The sequence below is a fragment of the Orycteropus afer genome, unplaced genomic scaffold (assembly GCF_000298275.1).
Source record: "Orycteropus afer afer isolate SDZICR_OR568_19922 unplaced genomic scaffold, OryAfe1.0 scaffold00397, whole genome shotgun sequence".
Lineage (NCBI taxonomy): Eukaryota > Metazoa > Chordata > Mammalia > Tubulidentata > Orycteropodidae > Orycteropus > Orycteropus afer.
In genome coordinates this window covers 2064375-2083345 of record NW_006921984.1, presented here as the reverse complement: position 1 = coordinate 2083345, position 18971 = coordinate 2064375, and the positions used below count along the sequence as shown (strand labels likewise).

Sequence of the window (18971 nt, the reverse complement as noted above, 5' to 3'; positions counted from 1 at the left end):
ATAATTTGTCTTTTTTTTCCAAGTTTTAACAATCAAACTACTGAAATGTATGTTTTTCAAAAGACTTTAATGTAGCCATTATCAAAAAGGTTCTTTTACTCTACTAACGATTTACCTGTAAATGCATTTTTCGTGGTTTCCATTGAATGTAATCTGGTTTTGGGTGACATATGATTGTGCTAGAAGTTAGGTATAGACTATAGTACTGTAATCAGGAATCCTGAATGAGCATTGGACATTTTCTTTTGGAAAAGCTTATGTAATCCTTAAGTTTCATTTTAGAAACTTTTTAAGCTTTTTAAAAATCTTTACCTCGCTTTAAAGTTTGCAGTATTTTTATATTGATTGCCTCAAGGAATCTCAAAAGTCATGACAGGTTTTGAAAAATTAAACTCTTTTAATTAACAAAACAAACATGTTTTATCTCATATGGCTTTGAAACACATTTTACTATTTACCAAACCCTTAATCAACACTTACATTCCTTTTTCTTTTGAAGGCTTAAAGAAAAATTCTTTTTTCTGAACTTTTTATTATAGTTTTAGTGAAAGTTGACAAAGCAAATTCGTTTTCCATTGAACACTTTATACACATTTTGTTTTGTTACATTGGTTAAAATCCCCTCAACATAACAGCACTTTTCCCACTTTCTCCCTGGGTCCCCTGTTTCCATTTGTCCTTCTTTCCTGCCCTTTCCTGTCTTCTGAGTGTTGTTTTTGGGTAAATACTGCCCTTTTGGGCTCATGTGATTGATTGTACTCAGGAGTATGTTTCTCCCTGGTGTTATCGTTCACTTTACAGACTTGTCTATTATTAGCTGAAAGTTGATCCCCAGGGGTAAGTTCAGTTCCAAGCTTGAGGTGTGCCAATGGGCCACAGTCTCAGGGGTTCCACCAGCCTCTATCAGATCAGTAAGTCTCATCATTTTCATAATTTTGAATGTTGTTCTACGTTTCCCCCCCGCCCCGCCCCTCTGTCTAGGATCTTCTACTTGCCTGACCAGAGCAGTTGGCAGTGGTAGCCTGGCACTATTTAGTACTTCTGGTCTCAGGCCAGTGGAAGCTGTGTGGTTTGTTTGGCCCATTAGTCCTTTGGACTAATTGTTTCTTTGAGGCTTTTATTTTTTTCACTCTTCTTTGCTCCATACAGCAAGAGACCAGTAGATGTCCCCCACAACTGTGGTCCTTAGTCCCCATGTTCAATGATTCATTCTTTCAAGGTATTTGGTTATGGCTAAGAAGTTTTCAGAACTTTGCCCCTTGCGTATTCTCCTGTGGAGTTTGGTGGCACAGTGTGAAAGCTGCTGACCAAAAGGTTGAACCCATCAACCACTCCATGGGAGAAAGATGTGGCAATCTAGTTCCCTAAAGCTTTACACCCTTGGAAACCCTATGAGACAGTTCTGCTGTGTCCTTTGGGGTTGCTATGAGTCAGAATCAACTTGATGGCACTGAGTTTGTTTGTTTTTAGTATATGTTTTGTTGTTGTTAGGTGCCATCGAGTTGTCTCCAACTCATAGTGACCCCATATGGGCACAGCAGAATGAAACGCTGTCCGGTCTTATGCCAGCCTCATGATCCTTGCTATATCTGAGCCCGTCTCTTGGTATATACTCTACTATATCCATGGCTATATTGTAACACATACAAATAACCTATCTAGAAATGTCCTCTGCCAAATATATATTTATACTCATGGTTGTACTCCCATTCATCTTCCCACATCTGTTCAGCTTGCATGTCTACCTGTGTATCTACTGTTAGATATTGTTAGTTATTACTGTTATTGCAAGACTGTGTATGTGATAGTATTTACTTTCATTTTCTTTTACTTTTGTGTACCTCCTAGTGTCTTCCTTTGCCTTAGCCATGTGGTGTCATCTCCCTTGTTCCATATTGCCTATCCCTTCACCCAACTAAATAGGTGTCTACACTGTAGTTAGTGATTTGCCTTTCCTATCCTTCCCTGGTAAGCATCAAAGAATGTTCCTTTCTGTGTGCAAACCTTATCTTGACTTTTTTTTATAGTGGTGCAAAAAGAACAAGGAGGCCACATGTTCTGACCTCCTCTAATCCCACAAGAGGAAGACAGAATCACCATCAATAGCCCAAGGCCTATTACTTCAAGGCCTGACATGCTGCCGCCCTCCAGCCCTTTCACCAACTGTTCCTCCCAAAGCACCACCACCGCTCTCCTGGGTTCGATAATTCGCTGCAGTGGCCACACAGAACTCACAGATTATGAGGTTTATTAGGGAAGCACCAGGTTACAATTCAAGTTCAGGAAAAACGCTCAGTCTCTTTCCCAGCCCACTGTCTCTCAGCCAAAAGTCTCCCACAGTCTCTCTCCCAACAGTGCATGTCCCTCGGAATCTCACTCAGCAGTGCGTGTCTCTTGAGTCTCTTTCCCAGCAGCGTGTGTCTCTTCCAGCAGCACGTGTCTCTTGTAGCTCCCTCAGCCAGCAGTCAGAGAGAGTTCTGCCTCTAGGAGGCCTCCTTTTGAGCCCGTCAGAGTGGTCAAACTAGCCAGTCATAGCATCAGAACTCTAAGCACCTGAGAGAGAGTGGGAACTTCCCAGAACATTGCATTGTGCCACGCCCAACAGAGATAACCCAGGTGGATAACATTTACAATCAGGAGCTCCTCAGTTGCTCATTCTACCACTGAGTTTACAATGACTTATGGATAGAAAAGCCATACTAAGTAATTTACTACACTTCAAGTGGTATCATACAATATTTGTCCTTTTGTGATTATTTCACTCAGCATAATGCCTTGTAGGTTCACCCCATGTTATGAGGTTCTTCATGGGTTATTCATTAACCTTGTATAGTATTCCATTAGGAGCTCTGGTGGCATAGTGCCTAAGGCATTAGACTGTTAACCAGAGCCTGGTGGTTCAAATCCACCAGCCACTCCTCAGAAGGAAGATTGGGCCATTTTCTTCCATAGAGATACTGCCTCAGAAACCCAAGGAGAGATCACTGTGAGTCTGAAACGACTCAGCAGTACTGAGTTTGGTTTTTGGAGTATTCCATTATTTACCCATTCCTCCATTGATGGGCACTTAGATTGTTTGCATCTTTTTGGTGTTGTGAATAATGCTGCGATGAGCATGGGTGTTCATATATCTGTTCATGTCATGGCTCTTATTTTGTTAGGATGTATACCTGGTAGTAAGATTGCTGGATCATATGATATTTCTATTTCTAACTTTATAAGGAAGCTCCATACTATTTCCACAGTGGTTGTTCCACCAAGAGTATAAGAGAGTTCCAGTCTCTCCATATCCTTACCAACATGTTGATTTGTTTTTTTTTAAATTTTGCTGTTATTGTTGGAATGTGATGATAACTCACTATTGTTTTGATTTGCATCTTTCTAGGAGCTCTGGTAGCGTAGTGCCTAAGGCACTTGGCTGCTAACCAGAAGGCTGGTGGTTCAAGCCCACCAGCCACTCCTTGGACGGAAGGTTGGGCAATCTACTTCCGTAGTGATATTGCCTCAGAAACCCAAGGAGGGGTCGCTGTGAGTCAGGTCTGACTCAACAGCACACAACAACAACAACAATGATCATGAGCATTTCTTCATGTTTTTGTTGGCACCCTATATGTCTTCTTTTGTTCATGTCCTCTGCCCATTTTTCAATTGGATTGTTTGCCTTTCTGTTGTTGAGGTGTTGCAGTTTCGAATAAATTTTAGAGATTAGTCCTTTGTCAGATTTGTCATTGGGAAAATTTTTTTCTGTAGTCTATATTAAGAAAAGTACTTGAGTATGTTATTTCACTGAGAATAGCTACTAATTAAAAGCTCAGGTTCAATCTTCATATCGTTAACTATTTATTGAGAGTTATTTGATTAACTTAGTTTACCTGGCAAGAGGCAGTAGTATGTTACGTACTAGAATAGATTTAATGAGGTATCTTCTAAAGTAGCGTATTTTCTCTGCAAAATGTAATATAGTTTTGAAATAAGTCTTTGCAGTAGCTTTTGTTTGGAGTGGTTATGTGATATAATATTCTAAAATGAGTGTCAGGAGGCTAGTAATAGATTTGGGCATCGGAGATGTGTATGTTGGTGGTAGCCGGGATTGTTGTTAGGTGCTGTTGCATAGTCTCCAACTCACAGCAACCTCATGTACAGCAGGACGAAACGCTGCCCGGTCCTGTGCCAGCCCCATGATCCTTGCTATACCTGAGCCCATCATTGTGGCCACTGTGTCAATCCATTTCATTGAGGGCCTTCCTCTTTTTTTTGTCCCTCCACTTTGCAAAGCATAATATCCTTTACCAGGGAATGATTCCCTCTTATAACATGACCAAAGTAGGTGAGACGAAGTTTGGCCATTCTTGCTGCCAAGGAGCATTCCGGCTGCACTTCTTCCAGGATGCATTTGTTAGTTCTTTTAGCAGTCCATGGTACTTTCAGCATTCTTCGCCAGTACCACAACTCAAAAGCATCGACTCTTCTTTGGTCTTCCTTTTTCATTGTCCAGCTCTCACATGCATAGGGGCAATTAAAAATACCATGGCTTGTGTCAGGGCACCTTGGTCTTCAAGGAAACATCTTTGCTCGTCAGCACTCGAAAGAGGTCCTTTGCAGCAGATTTGCCAGTGCTATACAGCGTCTGATATCTTGACTGCTGCTTCTGCTGGTGTTGATTGTAGAACCAAGTAATACAGAGTCTTTGACAACTTCATTCTTTTCCCCATTTATCATGATGCTACTTATTGGTCTCTTTGTGAAGATTGTTTTCTTTATATTGAGATATAATCCATACTGTGGACCATATTCTTCAATCTTCATCAGTAAGTATTTCAGCATCCTCATTTCAATGAGCAAAGTTGTGTCGTCTGCATAACATAGGTTGTTAATCAGTCTTCCTCCAATCCTGATGACGTTCTTCTTCATATAGTCCAGCTTCTCGAATTATTTGTTCAGCATACAGATTGAATAAATACGGTGAAAGGACAACAACCCTGACACACTCCCTTCTTGATTTTAAACCATTCAGTGTTCCCTTGTTTTGTTTGAATGACAGCCTCGTGGTCTGTGTACAAGTTCCTCATGAGCACAAATAAGTGCTCTGGAATTCCCATTCTTCTCAGTGTTATCCATAATTTGTTAGGATCCACACAATCAAATGCCTTTGCATAGTCAATAAAACACAAGTAAACATCTTTCTGGTATTCTTTGCTTTGAGCCAAGATTCATCTGACATCAGCAATGGTATCCCTCATTCCACATCCTCTTCTGAATCCAGCTTGCATTTCTGGATGTTCTCTGTCAATATAGTGCTGCAATTGTTTTTGAATTATCTTCAGAAAGATTTTACTTGCATGTGATATTAATGATACTGTTCAATAATTTCCACATTCTGTGGGATCACTTTTCTTTGCAGTGGGTACAAATCTGGATCTTTTCCAGTCAGTTGGCCAGGTAGTTGTCTTCTAAATCTCCTGGCATAGCTGAGTGAGTGCCTCTAGTCCTGCATCTGTTTGTTGAAACATCTAATGGATATCCCATTAATTCTTGGAGCCTTGTTTTTTGCCACTTCCCTCAGTGCAGCTTCAACTTCTTCCTTCAGTACCATTAGTTCTTGATCATATGCAACCTCCTGAAATAGATGAACATCAACCAATCGTTTTGGTAGAGTGACTCTGTGTATTCCCTCTGTCTTCATTTGATGTTTTGTGCATCATTCAATATTGTCTGTAGAATCTTTCAATATTGCAACTTGAGGCCTAAATTTCCTCTTCAGTTCTTTCAGCTTGAGAAATGCAGAGCATGTTCTTCCCTTTTGGCTTTCCAACTCCAAGTCCTTGCACATTTCATCATAATAATTGATTTTGTCTTCTTGAGCTGCTCTTTGAAATTTTCTATTTAGCTCTTTTATCTCGTCATTTCTTCCATTTACTCTAGCTATTCTCCATTCAAGGGCAAGTTTCAGAGTCTCTTCTGACATCCATTTTGGTCTTTTCTTCCTTTCCTGTCTTTTTAATGACCTGTGGCTCTTGTGGACTTGTTTTAATTGTGTTCAGCTTCAGCTTGAACTTGTATATGAGCAATTGATGGTCTGTTTCACAGTCTGCTCCTGGCCTTGTTTTGGCTGAAGATACTGAGCTTCTCCATCATCTCCTTCCACAGAGGTAGTTGATCTGATTCCTGTGTACTCCATCTGGTGAAGTCCATGTGTATAGCTGACATTTATGTTGTTGAAAAAAGGTATTTGCAATGAATAAGTCATTGGTCTTGCAAAATTCTGTCGTGTGATCTTCAGCATTATTTCTATTACCAATGCCATATTTTCCAACTAGTTGCAATTCTTCTTTGTTTCCAACTTTTGCATTCCAATCACCAGTGATAATCAACACATCTTGATTGCATATTTTGACAATTTCAGACTGCAGAAGTTGGTAAAAAAAAAAAAAAAAATCTTCAATTTCCTCATCTTTGGCTTTGGTGGTTGGTGCATAAATTTGAATAATAATCATGTTAACTGGTCTTCTTTATGTTGTTGTTTTATGCCCTCGAGTCGGACCCGACTCATAGCCACCCCTCCTTGTGTTTCTGAGGCAGTATCATTACGGAAGTAGATTGCCCCATCTTCCTTCCGAGGAGTGGCTGGTGGGTTTGAACTGCCAGCCTTCTGGTTAGCAGTATGGATGTTATCCTATCGTTGACAGCACTGTACTTCAGGATAGATCTTGAAACATTCTTTATGACAACAAATGCCACACCGTTCCTCTTCAATTTGTTATTCCCAGCATAGTCGATCGTATGGTTGTCTGATTCAGAATGTCCAAAACTCGTCCATTTCAGCTTGCTATTGCCTAGGATAGCGATCTTTGCGTGTTCCATTTCATTTTTGACAACTTCTTATTTTCCTAGATTCATACTTCGTATGTTCCATGTTCTGATTATTGATGGATGTTTGCAGCTGTTTGTTCTCATTTTGAGTCTTGCCACATCAGCAAATGGAGGTCCCGAAAGCTTTACCCTATCCACATTGTTAAGGTCAGCTCTCCTCTGAGGAGGCACCTCCTCCCTCGTCATATTTTGAGTGCCTTCTGACTGGAGGGGCTCATCTTCCAGCACTATATCGGATAGTGTTTCAGGGCTATTCATAAAGTTTTCCAGTCATATATCAGACATGTTTCACTGCTATTCATAAAGTTTTCCCTGGCCAATTCTTTGAGAAGTGGATGACCCCTTCCTTCTTCTGAATCTGTCTTAGTCTGGAAGCTCCCCTGAAACCTGTCCACCCTGGGTGACCTTGCTGCTATTTGAACTACCAGTGGCCTTGCCTCCAGCCTCACAGTAACACTCAAGCCACCACAGTACGACAGACTGACAGACAAGTGGTGGTGGTGGGGATTAGAGGGCTGAAACTTATGTTTCTAGTTCTTATGTCTTATGTTGAGCCATGGTTTCTTCCAATGAAGAAGCTTTTTGTTTGGTCTGTTTTTGTTTGTTGATTTTTGATAGAACAGTCAATTTCTTAAACTAGCCATTGTCTATGTGCAACAGCTTCCAGCTGATAGAATGATTTTTGTAAGTGATCTGCAGTAGTGGCAGACTAGTGTTCCAGAGAGGGGTTATATTCTTTTCTTTGTCTCATTAATATATTTCTGCTTTTTATTATTATTATTATATTGGGATTGCTTAACATTGTAGAGGAATGGCTGGTTATGATGAGTTTGTTACACAAAGTCTTACTCTTTTTCTTGTGTTATTGAATAGGTAAATTTTGCCATGTCTATTAGTACAGTGTTTTATCTTAGGTTGTAATTAAGAAAGTACGGTGTGATATTTGTGTACCTATATTTATATGCTCTGGTGGTGTAGTGCCTAAGGCATTTGACTACTAACCAGAAGGCTGGTGGTTCAACCCAGCAGCCACTCCTCAGAAGGAAGGCTGGGCAATCTACTTCCATAGTGATACCACCTTAGAAACCCAAGGAGGGGTCGCTATGAGTTGGGTCCAACTCAATGGTAGTGTGTTTGGTTTGATTTTATATTTATATGCAGTATATGGAGAGGTGAAAAGAATATGGACTTTGGAATTGAGTTTTATACCTTCTTGTTTTATGTCCTTGGGCATGTTACTTAACTTTTCTGAACCTTGACTTTCTAATCTGTGCATTTGTTAGTAATGACCATTGCATGGGTTTGTTTTAAAGAAGGAGTAATAAAGAAGCGAACTGATGTGGTGTCTTGCAACATGGTAGGAACTCTATACAAGTGAATCCTTTCTTCTTTACTAGGATCTTTTTATTAAAGCATTTCCAGATTTGGTAGTGCTATATAAAAATAATTTTCTTCAGGTTTTCTAGTGTTCTCCACAGAAAAGTAAAAGATACTAAGGAGGATTATGTGACTATTAGACTGGTGAAGACAGACATACTCTATTAGGGATAGACAGAGACAAATTAAAGAGTTTTCAAAACAATTTTTTTCTTTGTTTGGTTGGCTACTCTGCAAAATGATGTGACTTGTCAAGACTCCATTATGTACTAAGTATATGGTTTACTGGAACTGGGGATTTATGAGTAGTTTATTTTAATTGAAGAAACTCAAAGCAAATGTCAGCTGGGAAACTGCTCCCCCACTTTGTATTTAAGCATGTATTACCTACTGAGCACACACTTCCTCTGATTCTGTGCTACTAACTATCATTATTCAGGAGGAGGTTAGGTTTGTTTTACCTTAATTTTAGTTTACTTTCATCATACTATTCTAATCTTCTCAGTTTGGTGTATTTAATATTTTAAAATTTGGAAGTAATATCCTACATAAGCCTGATTGTAAATGGCTTCTGCCATTTTTGATGCTCTTCATCCTTGTTAATTGATAATTACTGGTGATTGGAATGCAAAAGTTGGGTGAAAGAGGAAGGATCAGTAGTAGGAAAATATGGCCTTTGTGAAAGAGATGCCAGAAATCACATGATAGAATTTTGTAAGACCAATGACCTATCCCTTGGAAACACCTTTTTTAAAAAGTGACAGCTATACATGTGGACCTCACCAGCTTGAATACACAGGAATCAAATTGACTATGTGGAAAGAGACAATAGAGAAGCTTAATATCACCAGACAGAACAAGGTCAGAGGCCCACTGCACAACGGACCATCAATTGCTCATATACAAATCCATGTTGAAGCTGAAGAAAATTAAAACAAGTCTAGGAGAGACAAAGTACAACCTTGAGTATATCTCACCTGAATTTGTAAACCATTTCAAGAACAGATTTGATGCATTGAACACTAATAACTGAAACCAGACAAGTTGTGGGATGACATCAAGGACATCATACATGAAGAAAGCAAAAAGTCATTAAAAAAAACAGGAAAGGAAAAAAAGACCAAAATGAGTGGCAGAAGGGACTCTGAAACTTGCTCTTGAGTGTAGAATAGCTAAAGCAAATGGAAGAAATGGTGAAGTCAAAGAGCTGAACATGAGATTTCAAAGGGCAGTTCGAGAAAACAAAGTATTACAATGAGATGTGCAAAGACCTGGAGTTAGGAAACCAAAAGAGAAGGACGGGGTTGGTATTTCTCAAACTGAAAGTACTCGAGAAAAAAATTCAAGCCTCGTGTTGCAATATTGAGGGTTTCTATGGTAGCATAGTGCCTAAGGCATTTGCCTGCTAACCAGAAGGCTGGAGGTTCAAACCCACCAACCACTTCTCGGAAGGAAGATTGGGTAGTCTACTTCTGTAGTGATACCACTTCGGAAACCCAAGGAGGGCTCATGATGAGTCGGATCCAACTCAACGGCAGTGAGTTTCATTTAGTTTATGGGCAAAATATTGAACAACACAGGAAACATCAAAAGAAGATGGAAGGAATACACAGTCACTGTACCAAAAGGAATTGGGTGGCATTCAGCCATTTCAGGAAGTAGCATTTGATCATGAATTGATGGCATTAAAGGAAGAAGTCAAAGCTTCACTGAAGGTGTAGGCGAAAAGTCTCCAGGAACTGACACAATACCAGTTGAGATGTTTCAGAAAAAATGGACGCAACACTGGAAGCTCTCACTAGTCTATGACTAGAAAGATGTTTACCTGAGATGAAAAGTGAATTTACTCTGTAAATCTTCACCCAAATCCTAAAAAAAAAAAAAATTTGTGAGATAGCTGTTTGGCCAACAAACAGAAAGAGAGCCATTTTGTGCCTATCCCAAAGAAAAGTTGTTTTGGTACCTAGCGCTGCTCTAACAGAAAATGCCACATATGGGTGACTTTAACAAATAGGAATTTATTCTCTTACGGTATTGGAGGCTAAAAGTCTGAGTTCAAAGTGCCAAGCTCTAGGGGTTGGGTGAAAGCCCCTCGACCTTGTGCTTCAGCTCTGCCTCTTGCTCTCAGCCCACTGAAGCTGGCGGCTTTCTTCACTCAGGCAGCTGCTGGCCACTGAGGGTGACAAACCCAAGGTTGACAAGTGAAAAGGAACAGTCCCAATATTACCAAACCACACGGCAGGCAACATGGCAGGCTGCTGAACAATGACTTAGGTACATGCAGGATTTGAGTGTGCCAAAAGCTGCAAAGCATTCCCAAAGTTTCTCCTCATATACAGGAAGCAGACCACATCCCTAAAGCAGCTACTCAGCTGCTCGTGACAGATTCCACCATGGAGCTGATTGACAGTCTCAGCATGGGGAATAACTTCAACCAGCTGCCCAGCTACTCAAAACCAGGGCCAGCCAAGACACATAACCTTAACTACCACTAATGTGATCCAAAAGAATGCAGAAATTATTGAACAATATCATTAATATCACATGCAAGTAAAATTTTGCTGGAAATACTTCATAGTGGTTGCAGCAGTACATTGACAGAGAACTGGCAGAAATCCAAGCTGGATTCGGAAGAGGGCATGGAGCAAGGGATATCATTGCTGTCAGACAGATCTTGGCTGAAAGCAAAGAATACTAGAAAGATGTTTACCTGTGTTTTATTGACAATGTAAAGGCATTCAACTGTGGATCATAACAAGTTATGGATAACATGGCAAAGAATGGAAATTCCAGACCACTTTATTGCTCATGAAGTATACAGTTGACTAAGGGGCAGTCGTTTGAACAGAACAAGGTGATACTGCACAGAAAGGTGTGTGCCAGGATTGTATACTTTCACCATATTCATTCAGTTGGTATGCTGAGCCGATAATCTAAGAAGCTGGACTGTATGAAGAAGAATGCAGCATCAGGATTAGAGGAAGATGCATTGAAAACATGTGATATACAGATGATACAACCTTGCTTGCTGAAAGCAAAGATGACTTGAAGCATTTACTGATAAAGATCAAATATTGCAGCTTTCAGAATGGATTACACCTCAACATAAAGAAAACAAAAACTTCACAACTGGACCAGTAAGCAACGTCATGGTAAATAGAGAAAAGATTAAAGTTGCCAGGGATTTTGTTTTACTTGGATCCACAATGGAAGCAACAGTCAAAAAATCAAACAATATATCGTGTTGGACATATCTGCTGCCAAAGAGCCCTTTGAAGTGTTCAGAAGCAAAGATGTCACTTTGAGGACTAAGGTGTGCCTGACTCAATCGATGGCATTTTTAATTGCCTCATATGCAAGCTAGACAATGGATAACAAAGACTGAAGAGGAAATTGATACCTTTAAATTATGATGTTGGCAAAGAATATTGACTATACCATGGGCTGCCAGAAGAGCAAACAAATCTGTGTTCGAAGCAGCGCATCCAGAATGCTCCATAGAATTGAGGATTAGACTTTGTCCCGCATACTTTGGACATTTTATCAGGAGAGACCAGTCCCTGAAGAAAGACGACATGTTTAGTAAAGTCAGGAATCAGCAAAAAAAAGAAGACCCTCAATGAGGATTGACACCATGGCTGTAACAGTGAGCTCAAACATAGCACTGATGGTGAGTATGGTGCAGGAATGGGCAGTGATTTGTTTTGTTGTACTTAGGGTCCTGATAAGTCGGAACCAACTCAGTGGCACCTGACAACAGCAAGATCCTTGTTGAAGCAGAGTAATGTCAGTGTGCAGAACACTGCATATAAAAATGTGGCTACATCTAGTGAGTTGGAAAGAAGAGACATTTCAGGAGTAAGAAATTATATGAAAATGGCTTATTTTCATAATAACAATGTTACCAAGTTTTCCCAAAGTTTAGAAAATAGTTCCACATATTTAGTTGTTTTGTGGTTTTTCTTCTGGTAATTACTGTGTTCCGTACAAAAAATTGGGGAAACAGGAAAGTACAAAGGAAAAACAAAATCCTAGTTTTGCCAACCAAAGAAAATCACTTTCAACTTTTTGATGTATGTCATAGCTGTAATTTTTCCATCTCTGTGTGTATATACTTATACAAAATTATTTTACCAGAATGATATATGTTTGAAAATTTGCTTTTTTGATTTGGAAAACTATCAACAGCCTTAAGTCAGTAATATTTTTTATAGGATAGTTTTGTTTTCTAGAAGTGAAATGTCATGAATATCTTGCCAGGGAAGGTATTTAGAAGCTTTTTAGGTTATGAAGAGTAGGAATAGAAGAGGGGTTGGTTGAAGAAACAAGAGAATTTTACCAGCATTGTTCTGAATGACAGTCATCTGATTGGAACGGTTTTGTATGACCACTGCCTCAGGAGCTCTTGGAAGAATTTCTCCCAGTGAGTTTGCGATTTTTCTTTCAAAATAGGTAGAGAAGACTTAAGGGAAAAGAGATGAGCACGGGGTGGAAGCAGCCAGACACACATAGTTACATAAATATGCTGGTTCTGATAGCATAGAACCCTAGTATGGTGGAACCCTAGTATAGTATGCACAACTTTGAAAGGAACACAGCCCCCACTCAGTTTATAAACTCCAATTTTACAAAGAACTGACTTACCAGAAGTCATGTAACTAATTAGTATGGACGTCTTAGGTAATATGGCAGTTGGCTACTATTTAAAAATACGATGTTTATTACTTTTCTGTTTTTTCTCTGTTTTGGCTTTGTATGTTTCATGTCTATAGCTCTTGTCTCCCTCAGTTTTTTGTTCATTTCTATGTATTCCCATGTTTCCCTTTCTCCTCCTTTTCAGTTAGCCATAATATGGAATTAATGTATATTTTAAAAGTCATTATCTTAATTAAATCATCTGTAATTCCGTTTAGTTTATTTTAAGCGTTATTTAACTTGTATGTGAGGCTTTCAAAGCTGAATAAAGTTTGCTATTTTGTTTCTATGTGATTCTAAATTTACTATTACTCTTTTTTCCTATCATCATATTATTACTACTAATAGGAGCCCAACAACTTTTATCTGGAAAAGAATTTCCGACTCTTAATAATAAGAGACAGTTGTCCCTTGGTATCTGCAAGAGATTGGTTTCAGGGCCCTCGCAGAGAATAAAATCCGCAGATGCTCAGATCCCTTATATAAAATGGTGTAGTATTTGCATAATCTACACATATCCTCCCATACACTTTAAGTTATCCCTAGATTACTTATAGTACCTAATAAAATGTAAATAGCACTTGGCTGTCAGTCTTGGCCTTTGAGAGATTTCTTTGACCACTTAAATGCTTTTTATTTTCTCTGAATATTTTCTGCATGTGGTCGGTTGAATTTGTGGATGTGGAACCCATGGATATGGAGGGCCAGCTGTATTGGCCAGAGTGGGAAGGAGGGGGCAAGAATTGTCAGTGAAGTCCGTGGGGTGGTGGTTTATGGAATAGAAACATTATTAACTGAAATAAGTTGTGTATTCACTTGTTCCCTTTGTCATAATTACAGAATTGACTCATACTTTTATACATTGGCTGTTGTATGCATTGCATTGCATTGCATATGTTGCACATAGATAAGAAAATATCTAGAGGAATAAAATTAGGTTTTTCTTCTTTGTATGTTTGTTTAGGGATAAGGATAGATTTCCTAGAAGACCCCAGAATTGGGTTCCATATCATTCTTAAACTAATCTTCTTTGAGGGGCATGGGATTAGGCCTTAATAATCATTTAAGGTAGAATGAATGTATGTGCACATTTAGTCTCCATGACCATTACAGTAACAAGATTAACAGCTCCTTTCAAAAGTAGATTAAGAATTCATTGATCAAACAGACTCAGGAAAAAGAAAGCCTAGTAGAATTTGAATCCCAGCCCCACCACTTAAGAGCTGTTAGAGTTCCTTTTTCTCTGTGAATATTATTTTCCCCATTTGTAAATGGAGCTGATAAGGCCTAGTTCATAGGGTTGTTAGTGCAATAAAACAGTTAGCATGGAATCTGGCATTTAGAAAATATTAAATAAATTATAGCTATTACTAGTGCTCTTACTGCTAGTGGTAGTTTTATCTCTATGTGATAATAGAATTTTGTGCTTTAAAGGTTAGTTAGGTTTTTTGTCTTTTTTCCCCCCTCCTGAAGATAAGCTATAAGGGCCTAGACCATAGTGGTGGGAGTCCTTATTTTATTGTCTAGTTCTCTTGTATACTAAAAACAAGCAAACAAAACAAACAAACAAACAAAAAAAAAAACCTCACTGCCTACAAGCCAATTCAATTCATAGTGACCCCTCCTTGGGTTTCCAAGGCAGTATCTCTATGGAAGTAGATTGCCCAATCTTCTTCTGAGGAATGGCTAGTGGGTTGGAACCGCCAGACTTCTGGTTAGCAGTCAGATGCCTTAGGCACTATGCCACCAGAGCTCCCACGAGTGTCCAAAATATTAGCACAAAACTCTTAGTAGGAAAGGATTGGTGTGCAGTGGATCCATTTCATTATAGGATACAAACCGAATCAAACCCAAACCCACTGCCGTGGAGTTTCCAAGGCGGTGTCACTATAGAAATAGATTGCCCAACCTTCCTTCCAAGGAGTGGCTGGTAGGTGTGAACCACCAGCCTTCTGGTTAGCAGTCAGATAGATGCCTTAGGCACTACGGGTACCAGAGGATGTAGAGTTCAAAAAGTTCATAGTTGAAATAAAGACAAGTGATACGAGATCACGGAAGGGAATAAAATATAATTCTCCCAATCGGCAGTTTTCCTTTCTTCTTCCCATTTGTGTTTATGTTAATGCCAGAAATGATTTTTAAAAGATATGTGAGTCTTTGTTTCCATGAAATAGAGTATAGTTTTATCTTACTTTGTTTTCTATTACTTTTGCTTTGCAGCCTTAAACTGTCCTGTCTTTCCTCTCAAATGACTCCCCTTTTCTCCTTTTGAGGTCTCTGTTGAAGCCCTTTGTTACTGTCAACATACTTGACGCTTGATTGTGGCGATATCTGATAGGTGCAGTAAAGATGGAAAGCATGATAAGTTTAATATGAGCTGCCAGTGGCATATATGGCTATGTTAACTAATAATAACATTACTTAGGGTGGCATGAAAATGGAAGTGAAGCATATTGTATGGAAATGATTGTATTATCTGGCATATGAGTATTTCTCAACGTAGGCTTTCATTCTTTTTAAGATTTTTGGCTACAATAAAAAGTGCAAGCTGCTTAGGGTGTCATTTCCTCTCCCTCTTTGATATTTGCAGATGGCTTATTCAATCAGTATATCAGTCAGCAGGAGTATAAGCCACGATGGAGTCAAATCATTCCAAAAAGCACCAAAGGTAAGCTAACCCTTTCAAGTTGCAAAGGTAAGCCAGCCTTTCCAAGTTGTGGGTGCTTTTGCTTTAATGCCTTCAATTTTCCTAAGATAGCTCACGTCTCACAATATTCTTTTTAATGAAAACCAAAAACACCAAACCCACTGCCATCAAGCCAATTCCGACTCATAGAGACCCCCCTGGTTTTCTTAGGCAGTATGTCTTTACGGAAGTAGATTGCCCAGTCTTGCTTCCATGGAGCGGCTGGTGGGTTTGAACCACCCACCTTCCAGTTAGCAGTCAGATGCCTTAGGCACTGTGTTATCAGACCCCCCTTCTCTTCAATGAAAAGCAGATGTTTAAAAGAAGACACAAGTTCCTTAGTTAGATAGTCTAGTTAATTATGTAAGAATTTTATTTCAAAATGTATTGTTTTACTGCCATAACAGAAGTTTGGGCAATTTTTACACAGAATACATCATAAATTGCTTTCAGAGAGAAAATTGTGTAAAGTTAAAGGCAATTGTGATGTAACAAAATATGAGCATTCTTCAAAAGCCTTAAGTTCTGCAAAATTGTTTACTAAACCTAATAGGCCTTATGAGAAAAATAGAAATGGGGCAGACCATTGCAGATCTATAGAACTTTATAACCTGATGCTAATAAAAACTACTGTACTAATCCTAGTAAAAATAAATGCCAGCAAAGTTAAATCTTTACAGGCATTTGCACTGAGCATCAGAGTGAGATTGGAGTTGTAGGTCCTGGGGCTCATTCTTCCTTCTTTGAGATGTAGATCCTAGTGGGCATTTGCTTCTAAAGTTTACTTTCATAGAAAACTTCAAAACTCAACAACAAAAAGACAAAAAATGGGCAGAGAACATGAACACACCCTTTATCAAAGAAGACATTCAGGCAGCTAACATAACCTATGAAGAAGTGCTTGTAATCATTAGCCATTAGATACTTACTGCTGTCAAGTTGATTTGAGTCATAGCAACTCCTCCTTGGGTTTCTGAGGTGGTATCTCTATGGAACCCTGATACTCTGCTGGTGGGACTATAAAATGGTACAACCACTGTGGAAAATGATAGACACTTATTTAAACAGTTGGAAATAGAAATACCACATGATCCAGCAATTCCACTACTAGGTATATACCCTAGAAAAAGAAGAGCCATGACACAAACAGATATATCCTCACCCATGTTCATTGCAGCATTGTTCATAATAGCAAAAAGATGGAAACAACCTAAGTGCCCATCAGCAGATAATGGATAAACAAACTGTAGTACATATATACAACGGAATACTGTACAATGTTAAAGAATAATGATGAGTCTGCAACACACCTTATAATGTGGATGAACCTAGAGGACATAAGGCTGAGTGAAATGAGTCAATCACAAAAAGAGATATTGTATGAGACCACTTCTGTAGAAAGTTAAAAAGTTTACACACAGAAAGAATCATCCTTTGAAGGTTTATCAGGCGTGGGAGGGTAAATCACTAACTAGAGTAGAGGGTAGACACGAATTAACTTGGGTGAAGGGAAAGGCAGTACAATAAGGGGAAGGTCAGCATAAAATGGTCAAAGCAAAAGAAGACACTGGGAGGAGCACAGGAGTTAAACGCAACAAAGGTAAATAACTCTGACATTACGTACACAAGCCTGCAATAACAACAACAATAAGAAGAATCTGTGAGGCGGGAGTTTGTGTGCATGGAGGCAGATCACAGTAAGCCAGCCTTGGGAGCAGAAGAAGGCGGGAATTTGTGTGCGTGAAGGCAGGCTGTGGTAAGCCAGCCCCAGAGCAAGGGAAGGAGGGTGTTAGCGCCCAGGAACAGGCCAGGTAAACAGGCAGGTCAAGGGAGACCAAGAAATGAGCAGAGCAGTTTGGAACAGCTAAGAAAGATAAACTTGTCTGTCAATTTGTCGTACTGTGGTGACTTGAGTGTTGTTGTGGGGATGGAGGCTATGCCACAAGTGTTTCAAATGCCAGCAGGGTTACCCATGGTGGACAGATTTCAGTGGAGAATCCAGACTAAGACAGACTTAGAAGAAAGAAGGGGCCATCCACTTCTCAAAGAATTGACAAGTGCAAACCTTGTGAATAGCAATAAAACACTGTCTAATATATCACTGGAAAACTTTATGAAAAACCCTGAAATATTGTGCGATATAGTGCCAGAAGATGAGCCCCTTAGGTTGGAAGGCACTCAAAATACAACTAGGGAAGACCTGCCTCCTCAGAGTGGAGGCGACCTTAATGATGTGGATTGAGTAAAGCTTTTGGGACTGTCATTTGCTGATGTGGCACATCTCGAGATGAGAAGAAACAACTGCAAACATCCATTAATAATTAGAACGTGGAATGTACGAAGTATGAATGTAGGAAAATGGGAAGTTGTGAAAAATGAAATAGAATGCATGAAGACTGATATCCTAGGCAATAGTGAGCTGAAATAGACTGGTTTTGGCCATTGTGAATCAGACAATCTATGATCTACTATGCCGGTGCGGTGAATTGCTTGTTGTGACCCTTTCTAGCCTTTATCCTCCATTCTATGATGTATTATAAATCCTGTTATCCATGCCTGTTTAGGGTGGTGTGGTACTTAAGGTTGGGTGTCAACTTGGCTGGACAGCTGGTAGTAGTCATTCCCTATAATGACTGGCAATCAGCTCTGTGGGGTTTCCTGTGAGCAACTGAGTAGCTGCTGATTGTTAAAGCCATCCACTTGGGTTATTTCTGTTGGAGCAACACAGGTGGGATATATCTTGAGTCCTGCCTTGCTGGAGGGTACAACTCAAATCACCACCCTTTGCTTCCTGTGAATCAATCTCCTGGGAAGGTTCACCCTCCTCTTGCTCCGGTTCTGTGTTTTGGCTCATTGTCATCTCACCCCTGGATTTGGGACAGCAGCTGTCATCTGATTTGCTGATCAAGGTTGTCAAACCCCAAGAATTGAAAGGATCCTCCAGCCCCACTCACAGACGTGGGACTTGTCAGCCTGCCAGCCTCTACCACTACTACGTGAGATGATCCCTTGGGTGTCTGTGAGTTCTGTGAGGTGTTACAGCGAAATACAGAACCCTAAGACGGGAGATTACTGGGAGGAGGAGGAGGAGTTAATGTCTGAAATGATGGAGTGGCATGGTGGTTTGCACATTTGGGACATCTTTAATTTCCACCTCATGGGAACTGGCCTTGTGCTGATCTTTCTAAGAGAAATTGTTCAAGAAGCTGGGAATGGAATCTTGGAGAGTTCCAGCAAGATGGCGGACTAGGCAAAAAGACTGCACAGACCCTCTTCAACAAAGAAAAGGGAAACCAATTAACACAGACACAGAAGATAATCTTGGACCCCTGAGCCTTGAAGG

General features: G+C 39.7%; 1 protein-coding gene across 1 annotated transcript in view; it reads left to right on the top strand.

The window, feature by feature from the left end:
- Nucleotides 1–18971, top strand: part of MKLN1 (muskelin 1) — a 224197-nt gene that overhangs the window by 86806 nt on the left and 118420 nt on the right. Inside the window, exon 7 of the mRNA XM_007953479.2 lies at nucleotides 15533–15610. Coding sequence (XP_007951670.1) covers nucleotides 15533–15610 — 78 coding nt within the window. The remainder of the gene's footprint in view (nucleotides 1–15532; nucleotides 15611–18971) is intronic.